The sequence below is a fragment of the Camellia sinensis genome, chromosome 1 (genome assembly GCF_055761805.1).
Source record: "Camellia sinensis isolate YWXY chromosome 1, ASM5576180v1, whole genome shotgun sequence".
In the NCBI taxonomy this organism is placed as follows: domain Eukaryota; kingdom Viridiplantae; phylum Streptophyta; class Magnoliopsida; order Ericales; family Theaceae; genus Camellia; species Camellia sinensis.
The window spans coordinates 241,935,330-241,957,720 of NC_138961.1; the positions used below are offsets into that span (position 1 = coordinate 241,935,330).

Sequence of the window (22,391 nt, forward strand, 5' to 3'; positions counted from 1 at the left end):
AAGTAAGCTTTGATGTATAAGGGCATAACGTGCTGGGTCATAGATACCGTAGGGTACTCGAAGGGATATGAGAGGTTGATGGTAACCTCCTCACCTTCTTCGTCAGTTTCCATTGGCTTGACCACTTTTGACTCACCTTGAATCAGGTTGACCTACGAATCTTCACTAGAAATTGGAATGGGGTCGTTTTCCTAACCCCCTTGGTCTTCCTCTTCAGCTTGGAATTCCTGTGGCAACACATATACCATGTTCACTGGTACTTGAGGGAATGAGCCAAATTGCATTACTGGCTGTGCTTGTTTTCCTTTCACTTGAGTCTTGTCTGAGGCTTGTGAAGACTCCTCCATGTTGCATTCTGGCACTTCAATGCTGGCAGGCTCCTTCGAAGCAGTTGCCTCTGTTGGTTTTCCTCCCAGGAAAGTCTGTTCAGCCATGAAGTCTTCGAACATGTCCTCTTCAGCCAATACCTTCTTCTGGCCTGACTCACCCTCTTCATCTGTTTCATCCTCACTCTCCATTAAAGCCTTTTCGAGGTCTGCTAGGCTAGTTCTTTCTTTGGCCCTGAATTAAGCATGAACCTTGGCCAATTTCTCTCTGTTGGCACTTCTCTTGATCTGAGGGGCCAATTTTGGACTTTTTTTTCCTCTGCTTGGTCTTTTGACTGGGCCAATGAAGAACTCTCTCCATTTTTCTTCATATCCCTTTGATACTGAGTGTACTTTCTCTGGATCTTTCTCTTCTAAGATCTGGAGATTACTGGAACCATATCTGGTTCCTTTGTATTTGGGTGTTTAAGTAGTACCCAATTATTTAGAGCCACCAAGGGAGGTTTGATCATTTTGCTCTTGTCTCCAAAACACTTTTCTGGGCAGGCATTTCCTTAGACTTGTTCTACATGACAAACCAATTTGGAACCCCAGGTACCCATGAACTTACTAGTTCAGTTGCTGAACTAGCCCTTTCTGCCTTCGAAGCTGACTGTGGAGGCCATTGCTTGGTCCTGATCCCCTGTCTTGAGCCTAATTCAGGCCTTCTGTCAGGGTGGTTACCTTCCATCTTGTTCGAGGCTGATCTTAGAGACCAATCTTTGGCTCTGATTCCGTAACTTGTGCATACTTCAGGCCTCCTCTCAGGATAATTGCCTTCCATCCTGTAGTAGTTAGGTGGTCTGAACTCATGCAGAGGCCTCTTACCCCCTAGATTACATAGCGGCTGGTGGTCCAGCCAAAAATGGCTGTTGTTTCGGACCAGTTGGGCCAGTTGGATATAGCCTTCTGTTGTAGTTATTGGCTAGCTTAGGACGTCTCTGCATATCCTTGTAATGCTGTTTCCCATCAATTGGGAGCCTTCTCAACCATTTGTAGCGTAACCTACATCTGGGACACATCCTTTGCATGACAGCTGCCTCCAGAGAGTCATCATCCAGCGCTTCCTCACTAGAGTCATCCTTTTGGGCTGCAAAGCTTTATCTACTTGCTGGCAAACTTCTGGTATCCTTCTGGAAGGCAGTCTGGCTGGCAACATGCATTTGCACATTAACCGCTTCCAATTCCTTCAGAGAAAGATTCTAAAAATCTAACATGCCAACATTGCCATTGCTTCTCCAATTTTTGGGAATGGATCAGTGTCAATACCCATAGGCTTGTCAGCCTTGGTTGGGAATTTCAACCTTCCTTTCCTGATTTGTTCTTGGATCCTGTCTCGAAAAACCATATAATTTTTAGTTGAATGGGACCAAGAATTGTGCCATTTACAGTACCATTTTCCTTTAAACTCTTCAGAAGTTGGTATTTTAACTCCCTTAGGTAACTTTAAAAAATGTGTTGCAATCAAATTTGCCATCTGCTTTTGTTACATCAAACTAATACTTCCTATGCAGGTCTTTCTTTTTAAACTGTTGGTCAATAGTTGTATCCTTTTGAATCAATGCTTTACATGTCATGGGATCTTTCCGTATGATCTCTGCTGCATTAATTTCGAAGTTAGGGTCCCTATAATAGGTCTTATATGATGAATTATTTCGATCTTATTCTTCTTCAAATAAATTCTTATATCTAGATACCTTATAGGTTAATTCCACCAAGTCTCGAAATTTAGTTGAATCAAACCTCTTTCGAAGCCTGAACTCCAAACCATTTTGAGCTAATCTCACAAACTCAGGCTCTGGTAAGATGACCCTCCACTTGTTTCATGCTCTTTTGAATCTGGCAATGAATTGAGCAGCCTTTTCCTTAGGCCTTTGGCTCAATTTTGCCAAATTTTCCATATAAACTTTAGGCTCTATTTGGAAGAATTGGGCATGATATGCCTCCTCCATCTGTTGCCAAGTTTGGATAAAGCTAGGTGTAAGGTTGGTATACCATACAAAGGCTGTCCCAGTTAAGAAATTTGGAAAGAGTCTCAATTTCATGTAGTCATTATTAGTAAATTCACTACATTGGCCTGTGAATCTGACAATGTGTTCTACCGTTTACTGGTTTCTATTTCCATAAAAGAGGGCAAAGTCTGGTATCCGAAACCCCCTCGCGTATTCATGCACCTTATCTACCCACTCAGGGTAAGGCTTTCGGTACACTGGAGTCTGGACCCCTCGAGCCATAGATCCACACATTTCTCTAATTATATCAGCAATTTGGTCCCTAAGAACCATATTCTGTACTTGTTGGACTACTACTGGAGGAACAAACACAGGGTTTGGTGGAATCCCATATGCTTGAGGTCCTCTTGGCCCATAGGGAAGTATATTTGGGATTGGTTGTCCCTGTGGTACTGGTTGCTGTTGAGGGTATGGTCGACCCCTCTAAGCCTGTCCTACAAAAGCACCTGTGAAAGGTGCTGTAGAAGGAGGACCAGGTGTTGTCTCTCTTCTAACTGCAAGAAGTCTTTCCAACCCCCTAGGTGTAAACTCAAACAGAGGATTAGTGAACGTCTTCGTGCCAGGTATGTTTTCGAACATGGGATTTGGAAATACTCTCATACCATTGTCTTGTGCTGGCCCAGATCCACCAATTTGTATGGCTTCACTGTTGGATAATAGTATATTTTGGTTGAGCAGAGGCCTCGAAAGAGGCTCATACCATGACTGAGGCACAGGTGATGGCCTCTCGTAATTTTGATTAGTAGTCTACCCATTAGTATGGCCTCTCGTAATTTTGAACATGTGGTGCATGTTCTGAAGTGCTGGTCTGTTCGACCATAGGTTCTGATAAAATTGGTGCATCCAAAAGACGTGGTATTCCATTATCCATTGGGTTAGATACTTCTATATCTCCCTCGACACCTTATTCCAGGCGTTCATTTTATTTTTGTCTCCTACGTCTAGCCATTTCAATGAGTCCCACTAGGCGTGCCAACATATTTTGTATAGGCCAATCACAGCTTAACACGTGACAAGATTAGGGCAATATGAGGAGTTAATTCAAGTCTCCAATCAAAATCAGACACGTGGCAGTTACCATTGGTAATCATGGGTCTCCGTAACACTGGATCAGCACAAGATGACGTGGCCTAACGGTTACTCATAAATTTAAATTCAAAATCAAAAGGGAAGTCTAACTGCAAGAATGGTGTAGTGGGCCTGACTGTGAGAGAACATGTTCAGCAATCACGGGGGAACTGTTCGACGGTTGGAAGTCCACTTCGACAGTTACTATGGGAAAGTATAAATAGCAGGAAAAGCCCCAGAATGAAGGACCAAGACTCAGATTCACATACCAGTTTATTTACTTCATATATTTTCTTTCCAGATTTTATATTTCTAGTTCTTTATATTTTCAACACTTCAATTCCGGTACTGCACTTCATCTTCCTAGGAGTAGTTTCAAGTAGTTGCTGCTGTAAACCTTTTCAAGGCTGGGTCATTTCATTTGTTGTTGGCACCATAAATCTGTAATTTTTATTATTTATATAATTGTAGGACACGTGGCATTCTCTTACTCATTTGGAGGTTATAAGAAGTTATGAATCATTAAACATATGTGAAAAAAATGATAGAGAATGTAGAGGATCATGGGGCATAATGTGGAAGAACAATGAAGACAAAGTGGAGAACATGGAGCAAGAATTGGAGGTTAAAGGAAGTTATGAAGACATGGAGGAATGTATGGCATTGTGGGAATAAAGATGGAAGAGTGAGTAGTTTTAGGTGGTTATTAGGTAGTTATTGCTGGAAGTTTTTTCCTACAAATATTTGCCTATAAATAGCCAATCATGGCTACATTATAAGGACCCAGACTCATATCCAAATATCAGTTTATTTACTTCATATATTTTCTTTCTAGTTTTTACATTTTAAGTTCTTTACATTTCCAACATTTCAATTCCTGTATTATACTTCATTTTCTAGGAGTAGTTTCAGATAACTTGTAGTTGTAAACCTCTACAAGGCTGAGTCAGATCATTGTAAGTTTTCAATTTACATAATGAAATTCAGGTTCTAAAGTTGTTCCCCACTTGTTATTTACTAAATTCTCCTAAACAAGTCACTAGTAAAAGTCCTCTTCATTGAGGCTGAGAGAACTATAACAGAATCGTCTGATAATTGGTTGGCAATTAACATTCTGTAAGGACTAATTGATCATTGCAGGCACGCTTAAAATTATATTATTAACCTTCGAAAGCCAAAAAGCCAACATATATGTTTGGCAATTATGGCAAAAGGGCTTTCGAAGTAACTTTTGGCTAACATTGTGGTTATTCAAATTTTGTAAGTTCTGGTTCACACATAATTAATGAAAATATTAATTTTATGCTTCGAACCAATTATTAATTCTCTGAAAAGACCAAAATCATTGTTCATCAAACAAACTTTTGTAGAATACTAGTTACATTTTCTTATAACAAATGGCTATAAAAATGTTTATCAGTAAAGCCACTAATTATCATGCTAAAATAGGTATTATTTGACAATTAATTATTTGCCATTTTACATATATTTGAAGGGAGGTACACATTTCGAAAGCCTTCTCGTTCCATGTTACATGTTGAATGTGTTTATTGATGACAAAACCACCCTTCGAAAGTCACATATGTTACTAAAGGATCTAAGTCGTCCTTCAAGAGTGCTCACGACATCCCTTCAAACCAAATCCAAGGAGTTGGATTAACAATCCTCACATGTTCTTAATAACATGCTTTGAAGTGTCTTGGGACATGCTTCGAAAGTAACCACAAAACCAAATGGTGATGATTTTATGGATCAACTAATAACCATATTTTTGGCCCAATATATTGCAATAATGAAATATTATTTGTTAGCCATTCCATCAAAGTCAACGTTTGATGTGATCCACAAATCCAAAATGGATTTTGAAGAACAAAAATCATGGTATAGTGTGACCATAAAAATTCATACTTTTTGACACTTTAAAAAATGTCAAAAATTTTGAATTCATGAATAGTGGCTTGTTCATTCTACTTGACCATGTTTGGTTTAAAAAAATGACTTTCTCTTAATTGATTTTCATAATTATTTGGCAAAGTGGGCTATTTTTTCATGTTAGCCAATAATGGCTTATGAAAATCTCCCATAAGTATGTTATTTTCATGACTTGACTCTCTAAAAATTGGTTTTTGGACCCCTCGAGCCATGCATGGAACATCACTTTTAGCCAAATTTGGCTCAAGAACATGCTCTTTTGTTATGTTAATTTCATAATTTGGCTATTTAAAAATGGTCCCTTGAACCCCCCGAGCCATTGATGAAATCAACAATCTGCTTTTGCTATTTTCAACCATGGAAATATTCTGAAAAAATTCACTAATTCTGGTCATCAAAGCCTCAGTTAAAGACTTGGTAGTGAGAGTTGACAACTCATCATTCCATTGGCGAATTTCCATATCAAGTTGATGAATTTCTCCAATTAAATGGTGTCTTTTTTCTTCCACCAAATAATATTGTAAAGGATGAAAGTTTCTTTCACCAAGAAAATGGATATTTTCTTGAAGATCCAAAATTTTTCTTTCACGCCAATATATTTCATTTTGACAAATTTGAATATCAAATTCAAGGCGCTCATTTTCTCCTTGTCGTCTATATCTAGCCATTATTCAAGTCCCATTGGGCGTGCCAAAAATATATGTTTACTTTTTTGGCTGTTGAAGGGTAATTATTTAAATTTAACCGTGCCAGCAAGGATCAATTAATCCTTACAGAATATGAATTGTCAACTAATTATCTAACGATTGTGTTATAGTTCTTTTAGCCTCAATGAAGAGGACTTTTACTGCTGGCTTGTTTAGGAGAAAGTTGTGAAAAATAACAAGTAAATATAATTTAGAAATTGAATTTCATTAAGCAAATGAAAACTTACAATGACTCAGCCTCGACGAGGTTCATAGGAACAGACTATTGAAAAACTACTCCTAGAAAATGAAGTGTTGTACAGAAATTAAAATGCACACGTGGCATTCTCTAACTCATTTGGAGGTTATGAAAGTTAGGAATCATTAAACATATGTGAAAAAAATGATGGAGAATGTGGAGGATCATGGGGCATAATATGGAAGAACATGGAGGACAAAGTGGAGAACATGGAGCATGAATTGGAGGTTAAAGGAAGTTATGAAGACATTTAGGGATATGTGGCATTATGAGAATGAAGATGGAAGAGTGGGCAGTTTTAGGTGGCTATTGGATAATTATTGCAGGAAGTTTTTTCCTACAAATATTTGCCTATAAATAGCCAATCATGGCTACATTGTAAGAACCCAGACTCAGATCCACATATCAGTTAATTCACTTCATATTTTTTTTTTCAGTTTTTATATTTCCAGTTCCTTACATTTTCAACACTTCAATTCATGTACTGCACTTCATCTTCCTAGGAGTAGTTTCAAGTAGTCACTGCTATAACCTGATTGATCCTTACTGGCACGCTCACATTTACATTATTACCCTTCGAAAGCCAAAAAAGCCAACATATATTTTTGGCACGCCCAGTGAGACTCGAATAATGGGTAGACATTGATGACAAGGAGAAAATGAGCACCTTGAATTTGCTATTCAAATTTGTCAAAATGAAATATATTAGCGTGAAAGCAAAATTTTGAATCTTCAAGAAGAGATCCATTTTCTTGATGAAATAAACTTTCATGCTTTACAATATTATTTGGTGGAAGAAAAAATACATCATTTAATTGGACAAATTCATCAACTTGATATGGAAATTCGCCAATGGAATGATGAGTTGTCAACTCTCACTACCAAGTCTTTAACTGAGGCTTTGATGGTCGGAATTAGTGAATTTTTTTAGAATATTTCCATGGTTGAAAATAGAAAAAGCAAAGAGTTGATTTTATCAATGGCTCGGGGGGTGTAGACACCCCATTTTTGACCACCCTTAAGACTTGGGCACCACCGGTAATTTACTTGGTGATGAAAGGTGTGCAGTGCAAAGGTTCAATTTCTATGGCAAGGAGAGAGTCAAATTCTAACCTCACACGCCACTTTTGGACTAAAAATACTTTTAGACCTTAAAAACCCTCTCTTCCAAAATATTTTGGAAAAAGTTTCTACAATATTCCGAAGCTCGCATTTTGTTAAAAGTTGCACTTTTCGGTAAACCGAGTGAGAACAAAGTGAAAATGAATAAAAGAGAGGTGAAATCTTTGAAAAATCTTTCAAAACATCTTATTTAGAGGTTTGGAGTTGAAGAAAATTAAAGGAGAGGGAAGAAACCAAGTTGGGAAACAAGATGGGCATGAACCGTTAAGAGAGAGTCGAGCAGCCCTCGCCAAATCAACCTATCCTTTTGTATACATGGTTTTCATCTATGAGGCTACCACCGTTGGAAAGAAGACTTCTGGGGCTTCATTGTTCACTTAAGAATCTCCTAAAGCCGAGTTTGGATGGAAGAGATATGGTTGGTAGAAGTTGGGCATCAATCCGGGAGGACCAAAATTGAGCTGTCTTTACTAAAAGAGGCATATCTCTTAGCGCACTTTGAATTTTGGTGTGAGGATGAGACCATTGGAAAGAAGACTTCTGGGGCTACAGTTTAGGCTCAAGAATGACCTGAAAATGGGTCCAGATGAAGGAGTTATGCCTGGTTGAAGTCGGGACCTGGGACTAGTTTTTGTCGTCGGCCTCTGGGGGCGTGTGCGGCAACAAATGGAGCTTGCCGGCCATAGCTCGGCCAAAAGTGATTCTTATCAGCCAACATTAGTAGCTGGTCGGCCACCAAGATGGCCGGTCGGCTAGAAATGTCCAGAAAGCTCAGAATTTGCAGATATTTTGCTCCAACTGTTTTCCAAATGCTCCAGCTGTCTCTATATTCAGATATTTCGACCAAATGCTCTCTTTTTTCTATATATAGAGGCCATTCTCTATGGTTTGAAGGGTTAGAACATTTTGAAAGGTTAGCAAATTTTGGGAGCCTCTCTCTCTAAAAGTCCTTTCTCTTTACAAGCCTTTCCCTCTAGAATTCTCTCTCTTCTCTTGTTTTGTGCCTTAAGCTTAGAATTCTCTACACTTTTGCAAAGAGACCCTTAGCCAAACACCTTCACCTTAGAGCTGAGGTCCCTTGAAGCTTGGTTTGAGGTCTTAAACTTGATTTTGGCTCAGAATAGTTGTTATTTGCTGTTGTTCTTCAAGGGTAAGGTCTTACCCCTTTTCAAGCTTTGTTTCATTCACTTGTTTGGCCACCTTTGCATGTTGTTTTTTGGCCAAGCTTTCAACTGCAAAAACCTCTGTTTTTAAGGTTTAAAAATAGTGGTTTAAGGCCTTTTTGGAGTTAGGAGTGGTCCACCCTACTTTGTTGCTTATTTGCTAAGAATTGTGCTATCTTTCAAAGCTTTTTAAACAACCTCTTTTTGGCCTTTTAACCACTAAAATCCAAGGGATTTTCAGTGACAAAAACTTGGTTTTGAAGTCCCAAATAGGAGGGGGTGGTCCCCATTCCTCATGTCTTGTTTGCATATGTTGATGGCCTACTAGTTGAGCATATTTTTCTACCATCTCATGGCTTGAACTCAGCATATTTTTGTGATTTTTTGGACCTACTTTAACTCTGTTTTTGGCTGGTTTGGTCACTTGTTTCTTGCATCTTACACTTGTAGTGTAATCTTGCTTACTAGCTTAACATGCCTAATGAGTTAGACTATCTTTCTACTCTTTTGTGACTTGGTCTTAGCATGTTTTTGCCACTAATTTAGCATCCTTTAACTTTGTTTTGAGTGGTCTTGGTCACATGAGACTTGCTATGTATGGTTGTAGTGTAAATGGCCTTGACTAGCTTTAAGTTTCAAGGTCTTTAACATGCTTTGCTTAGGTTGTTTGCATGCCATAACATCATTTAGCATAATTTCAGAGCATATATCATTGTCACACTCTCACATATTCCACTCTTTCAATGCTTTTGAGAGGTGTGCTTTGTGCCTTGTGTATGAGCCAATACATGAACATGATTTTCTTGCTTTTCATGCTACCATCTCAGTACATTTTGGCCACTGTTTTGGCATGTTTGAGGTTCGTCCAGAGTTGGTTTGGCCATTTGAGTTTGATATCGCATGGTTCTAGTGTAATACACTTCACTAGCTTTGATGCTATTGGCCTTTAACATGTTGTGCATGCGTACCTGCATGTTTTAGCCTTATTTCTCATGTCATTTCAGCACTAAAAGCATCTGCAACCTCCCCCATTTCTTCATTTTTCAACTTGTTTTGAGGGTTGTTTGGCCTTAAGGTTGTGTGTTTAAGCATGAGGTAGGGTTTGTGCTCAAATGACTTTAACCCTCTTTTAAGGGTTCATCCTAGTCAAAGGCATGATCCCTTTCATGTCCTAAACCATATTTTTGGTTGACCCTCTCATAGAGGACTTTCACATTGGACTTAACGGATTAAGGGATTAATTGGTAAGCTAAAATATGTAAACAAAAATGAGCTAAGTAAAACATGACTAAGATAAGCATATTGTTTGCATTGCATGTGTTTGGATCAGACGTTAATCCAAACACAAGAAATGTGAGACGTTTCATACTCCAAGTGATGAAACGTGTCACATTTCTTGGTCGCCATCCCCCTTGATCATGCATGATAGGGTGGAGGTTCTTCGAGTCTATTTGTGCATTCATTAATATTGTACAAGCTTGGTTCTTGGCCACCATGCATTGAAAATGCTTGGTTGGTGGCTTGAGAGCCAAGTGCCACACTCCTTTGAGCTTGAGACATGATAAGGAGAGTGACAGTGCACACATTCCTTGACAAATACACTGTCATGCCTCTGTTTGCTCTCTGTTGCAGCAAAAGGAGGAAGTTCAGGGAAGCAGTGGCTGACCGGCCAACAGTACTAGCCGACCAGCCACCAAAGCAGCCGACCGACCATCAGTAGTGGCCGGTGGCCACCATTTCTAGCCAATCAACCATCAGTGTGTTCTTGAGATAGAACAAAGGCAATCTGGAGGTTGGCACAATTTTCAAAGGTCCAAAGATGTGCAAACAGCGGCATCTAGAGGCAAGGTGGTAGATTTTCGAGCGGACACAATCGAGCATGCATATCTCCCTCGTTTCCCAAGGCCATTCATTTGAATTGCTTAGCTAATTAGTTCAGTAGCTTAGTTGTTTTGTAATTAATTAGTTAAGTGCTTAATTAATTAATTCGGTTTGTAATTAATTAGCTTAGTGTAGCTAGTTATTCAATTTCAACTGTGTTGTAATTAATTAGCTAGAATAGTTAATTAGTTGGTTTGTAATAATTAGCTTAATTAGCGCAGTTAGTTAGCTTATTTATTCGGACCCTCCTTTGCAAGGGCAATCTTGTAATAAGTGTGTGTGTGTGTGTGCGGGCATGTTTTCCAACCCCACGTCTTTCTCCCTTTTATTTACCCGCTTTCGGTGGTTAGATTAGGGCATATTTCAATTAGCATACCTTATGCTTGCATGTTGCATCATTCATTTGTCTTGCATGCACCAGGCTCGGCGCGTCATTCAAACTGCATTGCAATTTCAGTACACTTATTTGAATACGTGTTTCAAAGCATGTTATCAACTGTTGCATTCATATGCCTTCTTAGATAGCTGAGCTTATTTAGTTGCATTATTGCATGTGTTGCATTAGGCATCTTGCATAGTTAGGATCATGCATATTTCTAACTAGCTTTTGTTTTGGCTTGGAGTACACTGTAAGTTTTACGCTTTAACATACTTGCATGAGTGTGAGTGTTGCCATGATAGTATGCTTGCCATGAGGCTATTTGCTTAAATGCTGAACTGCATGAATGCTTGTGGATAAAGGCTTTATTACTTGAATTGAAACAATTCGATAAATGTGAGTTTTAAGCCCACTTTGCTAAGCCCACTTTGCTAAGTGGCAAATCATCACGTTTTAAGCCCACTTGAGGGTGGCAAAATCTGCACTTTAGCCCACTTACAAGTGGCACTTTCAAATCATTTTCGAAAACAAACATGAGTTGTTTTGTTCCAATTCTTGCGATTTAGTCTATACTTGTATGCTGTGCGCATCACATAGTAAAGTTAGCTAAATAATCAAAATAAGAACACATGGTTTATAAAACAACTTATCATGCTTAGTAGAGGCCGATCCTTTGATCGGGCGAGCGGTGGTGCTCATTTCAAGACCTTCCTCTCTCGTACCCAAGTCCCGAGCCGAGACAACTTTGGTGATGACAAACACGTGGCCTTTGGCAAGAGTCAGGGTTTCCTAAATTTCTTAAAATAAAATATTTAGGTGGCGACTCTGTAATCTGGCAAAGTAGTCCAGTTTTGGCATTATTTGATTCAAAATTTGATTTTCCAAAAATGATTTGCCGGATTGGACTCTTTGGTGTTTATTAGACTCACATTGCACTTTGTGAGATTAGATTCAGAACCGTGACAGGAGTCTAAACTGTAGTAAGACCAATTCATGCCTTCTCCGAAAGAGGGGCGTGCGAAGAAAGTCGAGTCTACGGGGGGTTCAAGGGACCGTTTTTAAATAGCCAAATTATGAAATTAACATAACAAAAGAGCATGTTCTTGAACCAAATTTGGCTACGAGTGATGTTCCATGCATGGCTCGGGGGGTTCAAAAACCAATTTTTAAAGAGTCAAGTCATGAAAATAACATACCTATAGGAGATTTTCATAAGCCATTAATGGCTAACATGGAAAAACAGCCCACTTTGCCAACTAATTATGAAAATCAATTCAGAGAAAGTTATTTTTTAAAACCAAACATGGTCAAGAAGAATGAACAAGCCACTTTTCATGAATTCAAAATTTTTGACATTTTTCAAAGTGTCAAAAAGTATGAATTTTCATGGTCACACTATACCATGATTTTTGTTCTTCAAAATCCATTTTGGATTTGTGGATCACATCAAACGTTGACTTTGATGGAATGGCTAACAAATAATATTTCGTTATTGCAATATATTGGGCCAAAAATATGGTTATTAGTTGATCCATAAAATCATCACCATTTGGTTTTGTGATTACATTCGAAGTATGTCCCAAGACACTTCAAAGCATGTTATTAAGAACATGTGAGGGTTGTTAATCCAACTCTTTGGATTTGGTTTGAAAGGATGTCATGAGCACTCTTGAAGGACGACTTAGATCCTTTAGTAACATATGTGACTTTCGAATGGTGGTTTTGCATCAATAAACACATTCAACATGTAACATGGAACGAGAAGGCTTTCGAAATGTGTACCTCCCTTCAAATATATGTAAAATGGCAAGTAATTAATTGTCAAATAATACCTATTTTAGAATGATAATTAGTGGCTTTACTGATAAACATTTTTATAGCCATTTGTTATAAGAAAATGTAACTAGTATTCTACAAAAGTTGGTTTGATGAACAACGGTTTTGGTGTCTTTAGAGAATTAATAATTGGTTCGAAGCATAAAATTAATATTTTCATTAATTATGTGTGAACCAGAACATACAAAATTTGAATAACCAGAATGTTGGCCAAAAGTTGCTTCGAAAGTCCTTTTGCCATAATTTTTTAAGTTTCGAAGCACTCCATCTTGCATCAACAACAACTTCGAAGAAACAATATTGGTGGTTGTGAACCTTCAATGTTGGCCAAAAGTTGCTTCGAAAACCCTTTTGCCATAATTTTGTAAGCTTTGAAGCACTCCATTTTGCATCAACAACAACTTCAAAGAAAAAATAGTGGTGGTTGTGAACCTTCAAAGCTTTGCCGAGTATTTCCAAGGATGTAATTCGTCATTTGTCGGCACTTTTGACCTTCGAAGAATGATTTTGGTCCTCTATACCACCTTCGAAGCTGGTTATTTATCATGTGTAACAGTTTCCTACGGTGAATCATGTTCTGATTCACACATAATTAATGAAAATATTAATTTTATGCTTCAAACCAATTATTAATTCTCCGAAGACACCAAAGTTATTGTTCATCAAACCAACTTTTGTAAAATACCAGTTTATTTACTTCATATATTTTCTTTCCAGCTTTTATATTTCCAGTTCTTCACATTTCCAGCATTTCAATTCCTATACTACACTTCATTTCCTAGGAGTAGTTTCAGATAGCTTGTTGCTGTAAACCTCTACGAGATTGGGTCAGATCATTGTAAGTTTTCATTTTACTTAATAAAATTCAGATTCTGAAATTGTTCCCCACTTGTTGTTATTTACTAAATTCTCCTAAACAAGCCACCAGTAAAAGTCCTCTTCATTAAGGCTGAGAGAACTATTACCCTTCAAAGGTTAATAATGTAATTTTAAGTGTGCCAGCAATGATCAATTAGTCCTTACAAAATGTTAATTGCTAACCAATTATCAGACGATTGTGTTATAGTTCTTTCAGCCTCAATGAAGAGGATTTTTACTTGTGGCTTTGTTAGAATAAATTTATAAACGTTCACTATAGACACCCCATTTTTGACCGCCCTTAAGAATTGGGCACTACTGATGTTTTATTTGGTGGAGAAAGGTGTACAGGGCAAAAGTTCAGTTTCTTCGGTAAGGGGAGAGTCAAATCTCAACTTCATACCCCATTTTGGACCAAAGCTATTTTGAATGGTTTTTAGACCTTAAAATCCTCTCTTTCAAAACATTTTTGAATTAAAGTTTTTTACAATGTTTCGAGGCTCACATTTTGTTAAATGTTGCGCTTTTCGGTAAACCGAGTCAGGACAGAGTGGAAATAAATGAAAGAGAGATGAAATATTTGAAAAATCTTTCAAAACACCTTGTTTAGGGGTTTGGAGTTGAAGAAAAGAGGAGAAGAGAGAAGAAACCTAGTTGAGGAAGAGGATGGGCACGAATTGCTAAGAGAGAGTCGAGCGGTCCTTTCTAAATCAGGCTTATCTGTCTATACACTTGGATTTAAGCTATGAGGCCACCACCGTTGGAAAGAATACTTCCAAGGATTCATTTTGCACTCAAAAATCTCCTAAAGTCAAGTCCGGATGGGGGAGATATGGTTGGTTGAAGTAGGGCATCAATTCGGTTGGACCGAATCTGCGCGGCTTCACCAAAACAGGCATAACTTTTTGCACAGATGGAATTTTAATGCAAGGTTTGAGCCATTGGAAACATAACTTCTGGGGCTTCATCATAAGGGGTGGCTGACCACCTTGACCCCTTTGACCTGGTCGGCAAGCTCCCATCGACCACTTGACCTGGTCGGCCAGCTCCCATCCTGTTTGTCTCAGTAAGTGTGTTCCAGCTGTGCCAGCTGGGAGGCATTTGCTGCATTCTCCATACACGTGTATGGAGGATCTTGGCCCTTGGTTTGAAGCTTCTTTGAGAAGCTTTAGACCTTTTGTTCTATAAGAGAAACCATATCCCTCATTTGAAAGGGTTCAGAAAATTGCTAGGGCTAAACAATATATCTCTCTTTATATCTCTCTCTTTTGAGCTCTAAATTGCTTGGTTCTTGGCCCCTTTGCACCACCTCTCATAGCCTAACACTTCCATCATCAACCTAAGGTCCTTGGAGGGTATTTTCAGAGGTTCAAGGTTGGGTTTTTGGGTCCAGAGGCTGCTGGTTTCTGCTGGTTTTCAAGGGTAACCATTTTTCCCTTTTTTGGGCATTATTTTGATCCATCTTTTAGCTATACTTGAAAGCATTTTCGAGCTTTGACATAAACTGAAAAGAGTCTTATTTTGAGTCCCTCTTGAAGTTTGTTTAAGGACATTTTTCTATTAGAGGTCATCTACCCCCTTGTATGCTCCATCCCTCTTTTAAGGCTTATTTTACTTCATATCTTGGCCTTACTTGCAAGTATTTTCGAGCCTTGACATAAACTGAAAAAAGTCTTATTTTGAGCTTTTTTTGAAGATTGTTTAAGGTCATTTTTCTGTTGGGGGTCATCTACCCCCTTGCATGCTTGTTTGCATCTTATTTTGAGCCTTGCATCTAGGTCTTGGTTTTGTGCTTTATTTGGCCTTCTAGCCACTGAAATCCATATTTTGAGAGCCAAAATCAGAGGGGGTGACCCCCTCTCTCCTTGCCTTGTTTGTTGGCCCTTTTGGCCTTACAAAGGAGCTCCACTTTGCATGTTTTGAAGCCATGTTTCAGGCCCTATTTGGTGAGACTTAAGGTCTGCATAAGCTCTATCTAGAGCCCTTTTGGCCATTTTGAATGTCTATTATACATGTATAGAACAATCCTATTCAAGGCCTTTCAAAGGGGCTTTCACTTGCATGCATCGTAGACTAATTTCAGGGCCTTTTTGGTGGGTTTTAGGACCCTCATAACCTCTGTCCAGACGTGGTTTTTCCATTTTGTGTCCATCATACATGTGTAGAATAACCTCTTGCATGGCCTTTCAAAGGAGCACTTCATTCTTGCATGTGTTGACTGAGTTTCAGTGGTTATTTGGGCATATTTTGGCATGACATACTTCTGTTTTTGGTTGATTTGGTGAGCCCTCATGTGCTTCATATACGTGTAGTGTAAATCATGGTTCATTAGCTTACTTCGCATGCTTTGTTGACCCTTCATGTTAGCACCTTTTGGCCATGCCTTGAACTGATATTGTGCATATTTTGGACTGCCCTAGCTCTATTTTTGGGTCTCATAATTGAATGATGTTTGTTTTGCATGATTGTAGTTCAATACCCATGCATAACTTTGAGTTTTGAGGGCCATTCCATGCATATACTGAGGTGTGTTCATGTTTTGGGCCCATTATACATCATATTTTAGAGCTTGTTTGAATGCCATATTGCCATGTTTTGTACTCTTTAAATGTGTTCGAGAGTCGGGCTTGTATGCCTCATTTACCGACCATTGAATGAGCTCTATTTCTTTGCATTCCGAACCATCATTTTAGGCCATTTCCCCACTGTTTCAGACCTGCCTAAGGTCTGTTTGTGGTTGGTTTTGCCATATGTGCATTGCTTTGTGTACCTCTAGTGTAATCTGCTTCACTAGTTTCGGTACCCGGGCCTTCTAGCATGCATTGGGTGACATGTTTGCATGTTTCGGGACCATCTTTTGTGCCATTTCAGAGCTGTATCATGTGCCATTCTATGCCATATTTCATCCTCTGCCATGCTTAGTCAGAGTTGCACGTGTGCCTTAGGATTGGTCCTTTGCATTCCTGCACATTTGCACGTATTTCGGTTGTCTCATTTTCATCATATGGCCACCGATTTGGGCGTGGCTGAGGCCTCTCCATTTTGGTATAAGTCCATCATGCATTATGTATGCCATGTTACAATGTGTTGTGCATGTTATGTTGTTTTAGGCATTGTGTGTGCCATCTCATTTCCTTGCATTGCGTATGCTAGGTTGTTAGTCGCATTGTGTATGCCATATGGTTCATAGCATTGTGTATGCTAGTAGCATGTTTGCATCTCATTCTTGCATGTTTGCATGATTAGGTCGCATTGCATTAGGATTGCATGCTAGTTGCATTTGTGCATGTCATGCCATCCTTATTTGTTGCATTGTGTTTGGAGTAGGGTTTAGTCCAAACACGGGAAACGAGGGACGTTTCGTACTCCAAGTGACGAAACGTGCCTCGATTCTCAGTCGCCGACACTCTTGACTGTCCATGATAGAGTTGTTGGCTTTACTTGCTTATATGTGCGTTCATTTCATATTGAGTTGTGCAATTTGACTCCTCGGCCATCATGCATTGAGATGCATGATTGGTGGCACGAGGATCAAGGATTACATTCCCTTGAGCTTGTGCAAGGACGGGGAGAGTGGTCATGCACACATTTGTTGAAAATACATTGCCTTTTCTCTCTCTTGCCTTTGTTGCAAAGAAGCCCCAGAAACCAGAAGCAGAAAGTGGTCGGCCGACCAGGTTTTCTGGCAGGCTGACCACCTTTTTTGGTTTCCACCACAAAGGGTGGTCGGCAGGTGTTTCCCAAGCCAATATCTGGTCGGTAGCCTTCCCAGGGTGGAGTTTCAGCCTCTTGGAGCCTTGTGCAAATTTCTAAAATCAGTTGCAAACAAAGGCGAGATGAGGCATCGGGATGGAATTTCCCAACGAGGCGACTCGAGCATGCATGCATCCATCGTCACCCAAAACAAAGCCGAGGCAGTCACATTAATGTAGTTTACATGCTTACTTAGCTAGTTTGTTAATTAGTTAATGTTGTGTAATAATTAGTTGTAGCAGTTATTTATTCGGACTGTATTATTTATTCGGACCCCCCGAAGAGGGCAATTTTGTAATAAGTGTGCATGTGTGTGATGTATGTCTTCCAACCCCACGTCTTTCTCCCTTTTATTTATTAGCTTATGATGGTTAGATTAGGGCATGTTTCAATTAGCATACTTATGCTCGCATGTTTGCATTCATTCATCTGTCCTGCATGCACCGGGCTCGGTGCATCATACTAACTGCATTTTATTTCAATTCTGAGTTGAATACTTGTTAGTTGTAGTATTTCACATGCCATCTTTAGAATAGCCGAGCCTATTGTAGTTGCATTCCTGCATATGTTGCGTTAGGCATTTCAGCATAATTAGGATCATGCATGGATTTCTAACATAGCTTCCATTTTGGCTTGGAGTACTCGGTAAGTGTTTATGCTTTAGCATCCTTGCATGTGTGTGAGTGACTGCCATGATAGCACGCTTACCATGAAGCTATGTGCTTATGTGATATATCTGCCTGAATGCTTGTGGGTGAAGGTTGGATTATCTGAATTGGAATAATGCATTGAATGTGAGTTTTAAGCCCACTAGCCAGTGGCAAAACCATCTTTTCTAAGCCCACCTGAGGGTGGCAAATCCACGTCTTAGCCTACTTACGGGTAGCGCCATCAAACCATTTTCAAAATAAACAAACATGAGATGTGTTGTTCCAATTCAGGCGATCCAGTCTATACTTGTATGCTGTACGCATCACATAGTAAATCTAGGCTAATAACCGGAATAAGAGCACAAAATGTTTTCAAAAAATCGATATCATGGTTAGTAGAGGCTGATCTTTGATCGGGCGAGCGGGGGTGCTCACGAAGTGACCTTCCCCAATCGTACCTAAGTTCCCGAGCCGAGACAACTTTGGTGATGACGGACACGTGGCCTTAGGCAAACGAGTCAGGGTTTCCTAAATTTCTCAAAATAAAATATTTAGGTGGCGACTCTGTATCTGGCAAAGCAATCCATGTTTGGCACTTCTTTAAAAAAAATCTGTTTTCAAAAACGATTTGCCGGATTTGGACTCTTTGATGATTCATCGGTCTTGCATTGCACTCTGCGAGATTAGATATAGGACCGTGACATTTGAGTCCTGAACTGTAGTGAGCCCAAATGAACAAAACGGGGGATTTCCCTCCCGGGGCGTTCGGGGATGTCTACAGGTTCACAGATAAGAATAATCTAAAAACTGAATTTCATTAAGTAAATATGAACTTACAAATGAAATGACCTAGCCTTGAAAAGGTTTACAGAAGCGACTACCTGAAGTACTCCTAGGAAGATGAAATGCAGTACAGGAATTGAAGTGCTAAAAATGTAAAGAACTGGAAATATAAAAACTGCAAGGAAAATATATGAAGTAAATAAACTGGTATGTGGATCTGAGTCTGGGTCCTTCATTTTGGGGTCTTCTCTGCTATTTATACTTTCCCATGGTAACCAACGAAGTGGGCTTCCAACCGTCGAACAATTCCCCCATGATTGCTGAACATGCTCTCTCATAGTCAATCCCACTACGCCACTCTTGCAGTTAGGCTTTTCTGCTGATTTTGAATTTAAACTTATGAGTAACCGTTAGGCCACGTTATCTTGTATTTCTCTACTGATCCAGTGCTACGCAGATCCATGATTACCAATGCTAACTGCCACGTGTCTGATTTCGATTAGAGACTTGAATTAACTCCCCATATTGCCCTCAACTTGCCACGTGTTAAGCTGTGATTGACCGATACAAAATATGTAGCCAACATTACCCCCCGCACTAATATGCCCAATACTTGGTGATATTAATGGAATCAAGGCACTTTACCCACGTCCTAGGACGTGCATGGGCTTTGCATCTTCTTAGAAATACAACCATCGTCCATTATTGCTGCATTTGTTATAGATTAAATTCTCGTCTATGCTTTGAACATCTCCCACTATCTGAGCATTCGAAAAGGCTGATACATCTCTCATGGCCAAGCAAACCTTCTCTTTCATGCATTTATTAGCCACACCTATCACCTCTATTCATTCAAGTCATGGAAGCTTTCGCAGATTACCAACCTTTAGACCAAAAATCCGCCAACCTCGAACCCTTGGACCAAGCATTTGCAAAAATGGATCACAGGGAAGATAGTACGAAGAACTCCTCATCTTGACGAAGCATAGGGATACAATCCATCATTCTTGGCTAAAAGGGCGAAACTTTGCTCTTCTGACTGGCTTGAATGCGTGAATAACCCCTAGTTCCCCTCTTCTTTCGGGATGGATTCCCCTGCATCTCCTCTTCCTCAGAACCCCCATTAGATGAATGAATTGAAACTTACATCTAATCATAATTTCATGCTTATTCGAAGCACTTTGTTGATATTATTCGAATCATTTTGTTGCTTAGATTAGTCATGTCCTTGGTTCGGCCCTTCAAAAAATTCAAGCAAATATCATTTTTAAGGGCCGCGGGGGGTAATGTTGGCACCATAAATCTGTAATTTTTATTATTTATATAATTGCAGGACACGTGGCATTCTCCTACTCATTTGGAGGTTATGAGAAGTTATAAATCATTAAACATATGTGAAAAAAATGATGGAGAATGTGGAGGATCAAAGGGCATAATGTGGAAGAACACAGAGGACAAAGTGGAGAACATGTAGCATGAATTAGAGGTTAAAAGAAATTATGAAGACATGGAGGGATATGTGGCATTGTGAGAGTGAAGATGGAAGAGTGGGTAGTTTTAGGTGGTTATTGAGTAGTTATTGCTAGAAATTTTTTCCTACAAATATTTGCCAATAAATAGCCAATCATGGCTACAATGTAAGGACCCAGACTCAGATCCACATACCAGTTTATTTACTTCATATATTTTCTTTCCAATTTTTATATTTCCAGTTCTTTACATTTTCAACACTTCAATTCTTGTACTGCACTTCATCTTCCTAGGAGTAGTTTCAAGTAGTCGCTACTGTAAACATTTTCAAGGCTGGGTTATTTCATTTGTAAGTTCATATTTACTTAATGAAATTCAGTTTTTGGATTATTCTTATCTGTGAACGTTAATAAATTTCTCCTAACAAAGCCACCAGTAAATGTCCTCTTCATTGAGGCTAAAAGAACTATAACACAATCGTTTAATAATTGGTTGGCAATTAACATTCTATAAGGACTAATTGATTCTTACTAGCACGCTCACATTTACATTATTACCCTTCGAAAACCAAAAAAGCCAACAATTTCTTTTTTTAGAATTAAAGTAAATGTCTATTCTCATGTTTAGTTCACTAAAAATATTGTGAAAATCAAATTACCAATAAAATTATCAATCCCCATTGCAAGTGAATGGTTATTCTATAGAAAAACTAAGGAATGATTATTATATTCAATTCTACGTTTATTTTAATGAACAAAACACTATTTAAATGTGCTCCCTTTTAATCTTTTATTTTAACAATGATTGAAAAATCTGTAATTTTGAGTCTTTATATTGCATAATTCTTAACACAAGAAAAATTAAGTGAATTAATCAGACGATTAAGTGTACAGTATATGTTAACAAAATTTGAATATAAGATTTTAATTGTTTGTTATTTTGCATCTCAAAAATAAAGAAAATAAACTTGAAACACATAATTATAACAATATTAAAAAAAATAAGAAGTTTCATTTAAAATTTTTGCTTTGAACTTCAAAGTATCTTGAGCCAATATTACAGTAAATTAGTTTATTAGGAATTTAATTACGTTAAAAAAAACTCTCCTAAAATGTATTGCGTGTGTTTAATTTGAATTTTTTAGATTAAATTTCTTAAAAATTAAATTTTTATTTTTCATGCTTCTTTCTTTTTAATAAATATTTTTAAAAATTTTGTCATGAATACCATCACCCTCCCACCCTCGTTCGCCAAGAATAGTCCATCGACGCAATTCAGAAGCGCAGAGAGCGTCACATTCTCGAATTTGACATTTTTCTTGTCCTTGTCATCGCTTTGTTTCTTCTCCCTCAGACTCGAAATTTCACTCGAGCAATCAATGTCTTTAATCACAAGAATAGAGGGCGTTCTGTTCAACAACTTCTTCAGGTTAGCGTTGCTTGTAACCGCAGTAAATTCGAGGTCGTAAACATCGTAATTCAATTCATTCGCCATCGTTGCAATCATCGTGGACTTCCTGATTCCAGGAGGTCCGTGGAAAAGGTACCAGCTTTTCCAGGGCATTCCAATTCTCCGATAGTAGTCTCTCGATTCAGAAAACGATCTCAGGTCATCGATAATGTCTTTCTTCGTGCTCTCCTCCATGGCAATCATATCGAACGAGGCCGGATGATCGAATTCCATGATATAGTTCCAGTAAGTTCCATGCTCACTAGAACTATTGGAATATAGTTTCCTCTGCCGATTTCTAGCCATCGCAGCTTTTCCCTTTTCCATAACATGCCTCAAGTATTTCCCGACGACGATTTCACGGTTCATTTTCCGAAAAGTAAGCATATAGTGCTTGTTCTTCTTCGAGCCGCTGCGGAAGGAATCTTTTTTTCGCTCTCGACGATGAGATTCCAAGAAACCTTGATGCCTTCGAAGTCGTCAGAGACCTCTTGACACTGTCGTCGACACAGAGGACAGAAGTTTGGATATCGCGAATAGCGTTGGCCTTGAGGCGAGGGGCTTGAGAGGCGCAATGGTCACTGAGGTAGGTCTCGATGGTGGATAAAGCCTCGTGGTTTTTGGGTCCGCCGGTGGAATCTGGATCCCCTCCTTACAATTCCTCATTCATTTCTTCCTTGTAACGGTTGAGATCAGCCATTGCACATCCAATGGCCATAAAAAAA

The 22,391-nt window shown here is 38.9% G+C and overlaps 1 protein-coding gene across 1 annotated transcript; it reads right to left on the reverse strand.

The window, feature by feature from the left end:
- Positions 1 to 1,201: 1,201 nt before the first annotated feature.
- LOC145822962 (AAA-ATPase ASD, mitochondrial-like) lies at positions 1,202 to 22,035 on the reverse strand. Its single transcript, XM_082921592.1, has 4 exons — positions 21,445 to 22,035; positions 1,760 to 1,842; positions 1,581 to 1,696; positions 1,202 to 1,455 (listed from the first exon to the last, which is right to left on the reverse strand). The coding sequence occupies exons 1-4, from the start codon at positions 22,033 to 22,035 to the stop codon at positions 1,202 to 1,204; spliced, it is 1,044 nt and encodes a 347-aa protein (XP_082777718.1).
- Positions 22,036 to 22,391: the final 356 nt, after the last annotated feature.